Source organism: Paramisgurnus dabryanus, chromosome 23 (assembly GCF_030506205.2).
Source record: "Paramisgurnus dabryanus chromosome 23, PD_genome_1.1, whole genome shotgun sequence".
Classification (NCBI taxonomy): Eukaryota; Metazoa; Chordata; class Actinopteri; order Cypriniformes; family Cobitidae; genus Paramisgurnus; species Paramisgurnus dabryanus.
The window spans coordinates 3,585,403-3,597,324 of NC_133359.1; the positions used below are offsets into that span (position 1 = coordinate 3,585,403).

Sequence of the window (11,922 nt, forward strand, 5' to 3'; positions counted from 1 at the left end):
AAAACTTTTCTGTGATCAATGGTATGAAAATAATTTACTTTTTTTTTTTTTAACAAATGTACCAATTAAATCCAAGGAATTTGCTGTTTTGATGGATGCGGAAGAGGTATTGACTTTTTTTGAAGAAAAAAATTGCAGGATAGAGATCCAAACCTTAATGACATCAAGGGTAAAATCTAATATAGGAGATGTAAATATATTTTCACAAATAACTATATTAAAAACAAATTTAATAGAGTTGTTTATCCCCCAGCTTGTTTCTTTTGGACTTCTGCTTTTTGGGAATGTGAATTGGTGTTAAGTTTGGGAACAGTGGACAATTTTTTATAATAATAAAATAAAATACCTTTTAAAGGTTTCTTTTAAAATAATGCATATACCCAGTTAAACAAGTTGGACAGGTTTAAATTGAATATCGATTACTCATGTTGTTTTTGTCAAGTTGAAAAGGAAACCATTTTCCATTATTTTTCAATAGTATGAATACAAAGATGTTTTGGGTTGAATTGGAACGATTTATTTTGAAATAAATTGAACATTGTTTTACAGCTAACTGTATTGGACATATTAATAATGATTAAACACATGATAAGGAAAATCATTATCTCATTCAAATGTTGATTTAACTGGGGAAATTCATATTCATAAAGTGAAATGGTCTGACTTCAAACCAAATTAGCCTCATTTTAAAAATGTGCTTAAGAATTATTGTGTTATGCTAAAGAATTATAAAATAAAATAATAAAGTTAAAAATAGTAAAAAAAATCAGATAAAGCTTATAAGATTACAAGCAAATGTGAAAATTTAAATGACACACTTTTCTCCTTTTTTTTTTGGTTTGTCAATTAACTTTGGCTTGTAATTGTGTAGTAATTGTATACTTTTAATTGGAATGTTTCTTATTGTACTGATATTATAAAAAACAATATCAGAGTAGGCTACCCTGACCAACCTGATGCCGGGTTTAAAATGTTGTTAAGTTACGTGGAATAATTTTGCATTCAAAAATTAGTTTATCATGAAATACCCTCTTTAAAAAAAAAATGCTTTCTTATACGTAAGCCTCTATAAAGACAAGTTATAGAAATAAGCATTTATTTAGGTATTAATTTTAAAGCGGTGTTTAACTCTTTAACATGTATAAAAATGAATTACTTAACATCTTTTATCGTGTGTCTGTAACATTTTTAAAGCTTCAGTGAAAACGTGGTGAAGTAATCGTAGGCTACTCGACAATAATGACCGTTTCTCAATCCGAAGGCTGCAGCCTCCGGAGGTCGCATTTGCAGGTTGCATACGTCATCAAGACGGTCTTATTTCAGAAAATTAACAATTAAAAGTTGGCTATTATTTTTAATTAATCGTAATTTGTTGTAATATGCTTATGTCTTGCGAATGTAATGCTCAAAAAACTTAATTAAACCAGGTTTGAAGACGTATGCAGCCTGCATATGTGACCTCCGGAGGCTGCAGCCTTCGGATTGAGAAACGGCCAATGTGTTCAGCGCGGAGAAAAGTAACAGGTCAACGTGGCACGTGACCACACTCTCTACGTGGTCTTCGGCAGCGGTCTTGAAAATAATTTACCACTAAATAGCACTTTGTGATTTTTAACAGACATCACATTAAAGCACGCAGTCGAACATATCATATATGATTAAAACATGATACTTATTTTTTTTTAGACTTATCGTATCTGAAACAACGTCCGGTTCGCTAAGTCCCGCCCATTTTAAGTTGTTTGCTTTTCTGCCCAGCGGCAACTTTTGATTAGTTCACAACCACAACACATGAGGAATATTTGATATTTGAACAGTAAGTATTGCCACTTTTATCGTGACTTAAAATAGCTTTGTCTTAAACGTGTAGCTTTTAAAGTGAGTGAGTGAAAGTTTGAGATCTACTTTATGTCTGCATTGGTAAAGCTGGTAATGCTTTACTTTGTTTAGTTAATAATAAACAACGTTACAAAGTTCTGTTATACGCAGTTTTCATGAGATCTGCCGTAAGAGTAAACCCAGTAAATCTCACAAAAACAATTGTATACATTACCACCAAAAAGCTTTTTAATATTATTGTGCATATTTTGCTGAATAATATTTAAGGAATATTTAGGTTTTTAATCAATGTGACATAATTTGATGATATATAAAAATTAAAGCTAATCTATATTTTAAAATTTTATAGACATCTATATATTTGCTTTTGATAACTTCTAACTTATTAAGAAAAAATATTTGTGCAATATCTGTTCGTTTCATATGTTTAAAAACTTTAATATGATTTAGGGCTGTCAAAAGATTAATCGCGATTAATCGATTCCAAAATAAAAGTTTGTGTTTACATAACATGTGTGTGTACTGCGTGTAAATATTATGTATTTATAAATACACCAGACAATCATGTATATATTTAAGAAATATTTGCCTTTAAATTAGGGATGGGCATTCGATTAAATTTTTTTAGTCGATCGTCGGGAGAATTAACGATCGACTATCGATTAATCATTAATATTTTTATCATAAAAAATAATTATTTAACTTTTATAATTAAAAAATGTTGAATACAAAAATACAGCGCGTTTTCCTCCATGAGACCTTTATTACAAGATCAACTTGTGGCAAACAGTTAAACTACATTTAGTTAGACAAACGGAACATATATGCGCTTGAATATGCGGTGCTCTAAAGCAGCAGAACCTGCAGCTGCGAGCTGCATTCTTAAACAGAGACTTAATTTGTTCCAAAAAATCATGACCTCTTCATGATTATTTTTTTGAAATCAAAATGGAAGGTCAGAGGTAACAAAGTATGGTGTCAAATATTGCACCCTGGTGGTAAAATGTTGAATTGCTGCCACACAGTGAAATTCATTTAATTGCTTCAAGACCCACGCTACGCTAGGCAACGCAACCTGCATTAGATTAAAAAAAGTATTCGATTAATCAATAACAAATTAACGTCATCGACTAAATTCTTAACGATCAATTATCGATCATCGATTAATCATGCCCATCCCTACTTTAAATACTGTATATACATTTATAGAATTTATATAAATATAAATATTTTTTCTTGAATATATACATGATTGGGTGTGTTTTTATATATAAATAATAATTATACACAGTACACACACTGTTAAAATGTTATGTAAACACAAACTTTTATTTTGGATGCGATTATTGCGATTAATCTTTTGACAGCCCTATTTTTAAAAGCTATAAAAAATTGAAAGTATCATTATTGTAAAATATTTTGTATATTACAATGTATTCTTCATTATTTACCATTTGACCTTATAATGTCATAAAAGGTCAAATGATGCGTTATTTTAAGAGACTACTGACCCTGACACACAATCATGATGAGTGACCACAGGGTTCTTCATCATGACTTCCTGTTTCATAGGTTTGTCATCACATGACAACAAAACGACTTACTGTATGTTTTATACACTGTACATCCGTTTAGCCTAAAGTGTCTTACGTTTACACATGATTTCTTTATGCTTAAATTTTTTCAGGTATCAGCAAAAATGAACTCTGACGCTGTTGACCCATACATCTTCACCTCTGAGACACTGCCCTCTGACCCCCGCTTCATGCCACCACTCACCAATGGACTGCTGGGATGGAGAGTGTTTGATAAAATTATGCATATGGGCGGGGTTTATAATGGAGAGGGCGGGGCTTGTCACCGTGCCGACATTCCATGTCCGCTGGCTGTACAAATAAAGCCGGAGGAAGTGGGACGTCATACGTACAAGTTAGACATGCGTGCAGGTTAGACCTAAAGTCTTTCCTATAAACAAGCATCAAATTCATGATATATTCACTCTGTAATGTCTCTCTTTCTTTAAACCAGGTGTATTCTCTCACACTGTAGTCACGCCTCGTGTTGAAGCTTCTCAGGTTTTGTACGCTCACCGGCAGCATTCAAACCTCCTAATCATGGAGGTTCACCTTCAGCGTCTGGAGACCTGTGCTCAACCAATCAAAGTTCACTTAGACAGTTCTTTCAACCCTCAGAGTGATGACATCACTTTTCAAAAAGCACCCGACTACAAGGGAGGGAGGTACATCTTTATTTCCTGCTAATGGTTTTTTGATATCACCGTTGTAGGCCATCCTCCTTACCCTAAACATAAGCGATATGCAATGTTTTTTCAGGCATATTTTTGGACAGACAATCTCTTCAGAGGTTCCTGGAGCAATCCGTCCATTTGTGCACCTGATCTGGACGCCCATCACAACTTCTGTAACACTCCTGCCCGACCAAAGCCACTCCAGCTGGGTTTTCCTGGTTGCTGTTGGCGGAAACAGCGAGAGTGCCCAGTCATATTACGATACCGGTTTGGAGCTCATTGCTTCCAGTGACTTAAGCCCCTCCCATCTGAGGAGTTGGGCGGAGCTGTGGACAGGAAGCAGCATAGAGGTGGTGGGACCAGAAACCCTGAACCGTGCTCTGATTGGCTGCATGTTTTATCTTCTCAGTGCATTCCCATCTTTTAATGAAGCACCCAAGCCGTTTGGCGGAGTCAGTCCTGGGGGTTTGTCTAATGGGGGCAAAGATGAAGATTACCTTGGACATGTGTTTTGGGACCAGGTGTGTCACACAGGGCATCAGGATGCCCAAATTAGGGTCATCAATCTGTATATAAAAATGTTTATATATAGATATGTGACCTTCTGGCTTTCAAACAGGACATGTGGATGTACCCTGGTATTGCGCTGTTTTATCCTAAACTGGCCAAGGATGTACTGGAATACCGTTTTGGGACAGTAGAGGGCGCTCATGCTAACGCTAAACAGATGGGGTACAAGGTACAGTCGGTAGTTGGTCGTTCTTGCAGGCAGCCTTCTATAAACTGACAGTATGCACTAAAGTCATGAATTGTAAATTTTATGAGTGCTACTACACATTTTTTGGTCGAAGAAAAATCTTGCTCTTTCCTCAGGGATTGAAGTTTCCATGGGAGGGCGCAGTAACGGGACGTGACGTTTGTCCAGATGACCTCATAGTACAGCAAGAAATCCACATTAATGGAGACGTGGTTCTGGCTTTCAAGCAATACTTTTATCTCACACAGGTACAGATACTGCAAGCACACAGTTTCCCATACTAGCGCAGGAACACATCCGAACATCTGTGTTTGTTCTCCACATAGGACATTGAGATGTTCAAGGAAGGGCGTGGCAGCGAGGTGGTGTGGGGCGTGGCCGACTACTGGGTTTCCAGGGTTACATGGGACCCTACCAAGCAGGAGTACCATATCAAAGGTACGAAAAGTGATATCAGTCATATCACTTTCGTTTAGCAATTTTGTAAACTTTGTAACTTGTATAGCACTTATCATTTAATTGCCTCCTTTAGATGAATTTCTTTATTGTTGTCCTCATTATTTTAAGTCGCTTCGGATTAAAGTGTCTACTAAATGTTTTATTTTCTATTCTTAGTATATATACAAACTGACATTTTGTTTCTGTATTGTTTGTCCATAAGGAGTGATACCTCCTGATGAGTACTACACCAATGTTGACAACTCGGTGTTCACAAATGCTGTTGCCCAGTGCAGGTGTGTGTTTGTGTGCATCATTAGTAAGGCAAGCATCACTATTACTATTGCTTATAGAAGGTCAACTATTACACTGAGTTAATGTTACTGTGTAAAATTAAAAGGGACATTTCATAAGACTTTTTTAAGATGTCAAAAAAACATTTGGGGCTCTATCTAACACCCGGTGCAATGCGCGACGCAAGTGTCTTTTGCAAGTTTCCACCCTGCGCAATTATCATTTTCACGTTTAGCGCCACGTTGTTTAAATAGCAAATGCATTTTGCATTCTGGTCTGAAAACGAGGTGTGTTCAGGCCCATTGTTGGCGCGTTGCTATTTTGAGGCAACTAAAATAGACTAAGCCATTGACCAACAAAAACCTGCTCTAAAGTCTATGGCGCAATATGTTTTTTGTTATTTAAAGAGCGCATTAGTAATATGCGCCTATAAACGGGACAACAGCGCGGGTTTGCTTATCACATACATGAATGCGCAGCAGCACAAAAACACTTTTAAATGTGAAAGATTAAAGAATTGAATGTAAAAGATTATTATTGAGTCTCTTGGACATAAATGAGGACTAATTATGAGACGTTAGAAAGCGCAAAGAGCTGCTTCACCTGTAGCCTGGTAAGTAAACAAATGCTTTGCTTTAAACAAATGCATCTGTTTTTAAATGTTTTTAAAATGCTATCTTACGGATTTATTGTACATGATGACACTGTACCTGTGGATATGGTGAGATGAGAAACATTTTAAGTAATGCTTTGTAAAAAAAACCCATATGGTGCTGTTCTAATGCTGAAATGCTTCGGCTCTCTGCACGTTTGTAAATCCTTTATCTCTTGTTTGTATTTTTAGAGTACAAACCTTTTCTTGCATATTTGCAAATTATTTTATGAGATTACATTGATTATGTAGGATATCAATACATTTATAGCAATTTAAAGCCTGCTATTTGTACTTCTATGACTGAGAAAAACAAAAAGGCTTTTAAAAAATTAAAATTTCAATAAAAATGAAAACAACACATTTTTAACATTATTCTTAAACTGGTGGTCTTCTTCCTCCGCTTAGTTTTTCAGTTTACAAGGTCCGTTATCTAAATAGGGATTACGCACAGCGCCAGTGCAACTGGCTTTTAAAGGGGATGAGAGATAAGACTCTCATTGGTTTATTGCACGTTACGCCCAAAACACACCCATTACTCATTAGGAAAATATGTACAACCCTTTTCTGTCACGACAGGGTTGGAGAGACAGGACGCAAACGCAGAGTTCGAACCAATAAATAACATTTAATAATAAAACTGGAAACAAAACACGAGTAGTAAAATAACAGGCATGTAAGTAACACAGGAACATCCAACGTGAACAGGAACAGACATGGAAGTAATGACAATGACAATCTACCGGCAACCGGTGTGACAGAAACAAGGCATATAAATACAAAGACAATTAAACATAAGACAGGTGTGGTGTATTGGCTTAATGAGTCAATGAGAGTCCAGGTGAGACGGATCAGTGCAATACACAAAACATGACACGGACTAGCCGTGACATAACCCCTCCCTCTACGAGTGGCTACCAGACACTCAAATAAACACAAAACAAAAACAAAGTCTGGTAGCAAGAGTCCAAGGGAGGGGTGGAGGGCTTGGGGACCCTGGCGAAGCCGGCAGCCGCCGGGACGAGACCAACAGGAACGGTTGGCCGGACTGCGCCAGGAGAACCGGAGCGATCGCTCCGAGAACCGAGGCAGACGAATTACCCCCCTCCTGGGAATCGTCGGCGATCAGCTGCCCCCGGAAGTCATCTCCCATCCCCTCGCGGAAACGGAGACCCTCTCTCGGTAGCCACCCCGGGGAAATGATCGGGCGTGGTCCGTTCCGGATCCCCCTGCGAGCAGGATGGTGGTCCTCCGAGGGAACGTCGTCGACGACTCAATCGTTGGGGGACCGTCTGGGCCGATCCTCCTCCCGCATGCTCGCGGGAGCGAGCGATCGCTCACGGTGGTCCCCAAGAGACATCGGGGCTGATGGGGAATACACCCCGATGTCACTACTCCCCCTCGACAAAACTCCTGGGGGAGCCGCCCTCCGTGAACCCGCTGCGTCCAGTGCTGGCCGGTAGATTCTGTCACGACAGGGTTGGAGAGACAGGACGCAAACGCAGAGTTCGAACCAATAAATAACATTTAATAATAAAACTGGAAACAAAACACGAGGAGTAAAATAACAGGCATGTAAGTAACACAGGAACATCCAACGTGAACAGGAACAGACATGGAAGTAATGACAATGACAATCTACCGGCAACCGGTGTGACAGAAACAAGGCATATAAATACAAAGACAATTAAACATAAGACAGGTGTGGTGTATTGGCTTAATGAGTCAATGAGAGTCCAGGTGAGACGGATCAGTGCAATACACAAAACATGACACGGACTAGCCGTGACATTTTCGACCCTGCGCACAAACCATTTTTCTCGTTGTTAAATTAGCAAAAGTGGCATCGGACACGCCCATTTAGACCGTGCGCCTTAGACGATGCGCTTAGATCGTTAAAATAGGGCCCTTGGTGTACGCATGTGAAGTTCTATCTCAAAATACCACATATATAATTTATTATAACATGTTAAAATTTACACTTTGTAGATGTGAGCAAAAATGTTTTGCCCGGTTTTGGGTTTTATTCTTTAAAATGCAAATGAGCTGATCTCTGCACTAAATGTAAGTGCTGTGGTTGGATATTGCAGGTTAAGGGGCGGTATTATCCCCTTCTGACATCACAAGGGGACCCAAATTTCAATGACCTATTTTTTCACATGCTTGCTGTGAATGGTTTACCAAAATTAAGTTACTCAGTTGTAGAGATGGCTAACGATTAATCACGATTAATCTAAAGCATAATTAAAGTTTTTGTTTACATCATAAATGTGTGTGAACTGTGTATAATAATTATGTAAATTATACATAAATATACAAATGTATGTACACATGTAAACATTTCTTAAATATATACATGCATGTGTGTGCATTTATCTATACAAAATTACTATACACAGTTCACCCTTCACACACATATATATGATGTAAAAAAACTTTTATTCTGCTATAGATTAATTGCGATTAATCGTTAGCCATCCCTACGTTTGTTTTTATTTTATTTTTTATTTTTTAGGTTGATAGAAGCACAGGGGAGCCTATTATAGCACTTAAACATGGAAAAATTCTGATTTTATGATATGTCCCCTTAATGTATACATGGCTACAGATCCTTGAATTCTTGCCTGATTGCCAATACTCTCCGCACAGCTGTGATCATGCTCGTCGTCTCTTTTCATCTTTAGCAAACCAAAACATTTTACGTTCGACGAGGTCAATTTGTTTCAAAGATCAGTTTATCCCCTAGCCAAACTGATAAATAAATATCGGAAGGTCACTTCGGTTCAGGCGCGCAACCACAACAACGCATGTGCGTCCGATGAAACCGTCTACATAATTATAAGTTAATGATTTAAACCTCTAACCTTAAGTATAAAACATTTGGTGCCTAATTCATGCTGATAAATCCTCCTAACCAATCGATATCTAAAGACCAAAATATAATAGAATAGTTGTGTGCTTTAGACTTTGACTAATGTAATAAAGAAGGCAATGCCCTAACAAAACACATGAAAATGCATATAAATTGTATATTATTATGATAAATTTTCTCTCTTTCTCTCTCTGAAGTCTTCGGTTTGCTGTGGAGTTGGCCAGCCTTTTATCACACCCCTCTCCTAATGAATGGGAGGACATCGCTGATAAGATCAAAATCCCCTTTGACCCGGAACTGAAATATCATCCAGAGTTTGATGGATACACACAAGGTGAGAGATGCCCTCATTTTGTTATATCGTAGATTTGTCTTTCTAAATAAGTACCAGTTTAAAATATAATCTATAACATAAGTGTTGTGTCGCTGGATAAAAGTCGATTTATTTTCTATTTCACAGGAACTAAGGTCAAACAGGCAGACACAGTGTTGCTGGGATATCCTCTGGGCATGTCTATGACCCCAGAAGTCAGACAGAATGATCTGGAAACATATGAAGCTGTCACAGATCCACTTGGACCAGCCATGACCTGGGTACACATAGTAGTCTGTACCATTTGCATTTATAGCATTTTGGAAGATCAAACGGATAATAGTTTTGCAGAAGTGTTTAAGTGTTTATCTGTGTGTGTACAGCTTGTATTTATCATGCATTGGGTGTGTGTTTTGTGTAGGGTATGTTTGCTGTTGGTTGGCTTGAACTTGGTGAGACGCAAAAAGCGCAACAGCTTCTGGAGAAATGCTTCAAAAATATCCAAAAACCATTTCAGGTACCTCACATGCATACTACTCGTTCTTTACCGTATGCATGCTTTACATAGTATGTAGATTTAACAGTATCTCTCTTTTTGTAGGTATGGAGTGAGACATCCGATGGCTCTGGTTGTGTAAACTTTCTCACTGGTATGGGTGGCTTTCTTCAAGCAGTGCTCTTTGGCTATACTGGTTTCAGGTGATTCTCTCATAGTCATTTCACAGACTGTTTCGAATGTAATGCCAGCTTGCTACTTACAAAATGTTCATTGCATTTTGAGATACCATGTTCCAAGCAGTGTGCACTTTTTTGGAGGTTGATCACATGTAATCTTTTTTTAGTACGGCTAGAGTCATTTCTGAATAGGATTTGAGGTCTTTTTTATCCATCAGAGTTCAGAGGGAGAGCCTTGCCTTCGCTCCATTGCTACCAAAGGAAGTCGATGCACTCAGTGTGAAAGGTGTGAGTTACCTTGGCAACAAGATGGATTGGTTGGTTAAGAGTACAGAAGTGAGTGTGACAGTGAGGAAGCCCGCAGAGGGTTCTGGAAGTAAGGAACCGGATGCTCTTGAAGTTGTACTGAATACAGGAACCACAATCCCACTGAATCCAGGTAATAAACAATAAGCTGAGACTCATATGTGGTGGACTTGTTTGACTTGTGCCATTAAACAGCCCCTTAGCAACAACCCAGAACACCTTAGCAACTGTGTAGCATTGACCTGGACATCACTCAAAACATCCTAGCATTTTAAGAGTGACTTTTAACTGGAAAACATCACTTAAATTTTTGTTGGTTATAACAAATATACACGGTTCAGGAACCTGTGATCAGTAATATTTTCATTGGTTGTCCACAGGACAGTCTGTGACATTTCCACGGCAACCTGGTCAGATCCGTAAGCAGAATTCCGGATCTTACTGCTGGCCTCTCTGATGATCTTCACCTCAAACCAGCCAAGACTTCTCCGTGTGCTCTTATTTTGTCTACTTATTTTCTTATTAAGTAGGAAAGTTTTTTTTTTCAAGACTTAAATTAAACATTGTGTGATTTATATCTTTATATATATTTTTGTTATAATGCTCATTCATTTATATCCTACATTGTGTGTACTGTAATAATGCAAAATACATGCATTATAACAAATAATGAGTAATAAATAATTATGTTTTTTATGCTTCATAAAAACTTGAAAGTTTCTTTAATATATATCTTTATTGTTGTACTAATTCTCTTAAATTCAAATCCTACATTTTGTGTACTGCATAATGTCAAATACATTTATTATAATCAATCATTAATAATAAATACTTTTTTTATGCTTTATAAAGACCTGAATGAAACTTTGTTTAATATATATCTTTATTGTTGTACTAAGTCTCTACAATTCAAATCCGACATTTTGTGTACTGTATAATGCCAAATACATATAATAAATCAATAATAAATAATTGATTTTTTTGAAAGCTTTATAAAGACATTGTTTAATAATAAAAATTAATTATTTGATTTTTTTAGTGCTTTATAAAGACTTGAATGAAACTTTGTTTAATATATATCTTTATTGTTGTACTAAGTCTCAAAAATTCAAATCCTACATTTCGTTTACTGTATAATGCCAAATACATATATGTACAATGTTCAATTTATTTATTTATAAAGCACATAGTTAATAGAACAGAATAAATCATAATTAATAAATAATGGATTTTAATGCTTTATTAGGACTTTGTTTAATAATAAAATAATTATTTGATTTGTTTTTAGTGCTTTATAAAAACTTGAATGAAACTTTGTTTAATATATATCTTTATTTTTGTTAAATTCAAATCCTACATTTTGTGTACTGTATAATGCCAAATACATTTATTATAATAAATCATTAATAATAAATCATTATTAGATTTTTTTAATGCTTTATAAAGACTTGAATGAAACTTTGTTTAATATATATCTTTATTGTTGTGCTAATTCTCTTTAATTCAAATCTTACATTTTGTGTACTGT

The 11,922-nt window shown here is 36.5% G+C and overlaps 1 protein-coding gene across 1 annotated transcript; it reads left to right on the forward strand.

Moving 5' to 3' along the window:
* The first annotated feature begins 1,511 nt into the window (after positions 1–1,511).
* pgghg (protein-glucosylgalactosylhydroxylysine glucosidase) lies at positions 1,512–11,167 on the forward strand. Its single transcript, XM_065277284.2, has 14 exons — positions 1,512–1,816; positions 3,527–3,785; positions 3,868–4,078; positions 4,173–4,608; positions 4,707–4,826; positions 4,961–5,092; positions 5,171–5,282; positions 5,506–5,578; positions 9,298–9,434; positions 9,561–9,694; positions 9,835–9,930; positions 10,015–10,112; positions 10,307–10,527; positions 10,775–11,167. Exons 2-14 carry the CDS (start codon positions 3,539–3,541, stop codon positions 10,849–10,851), a joined length of 2,094 nt encoding a protein of 697 aa, XP_065133356.1. The 5' UTR covers positions 1,512–1,816; positions 3,527–3,538; the 3' UTR covers positions 10,852–11,167.
* The last annotated feature ends 755 nt before the right edge of the window (positions 11,168–11,922 follow it).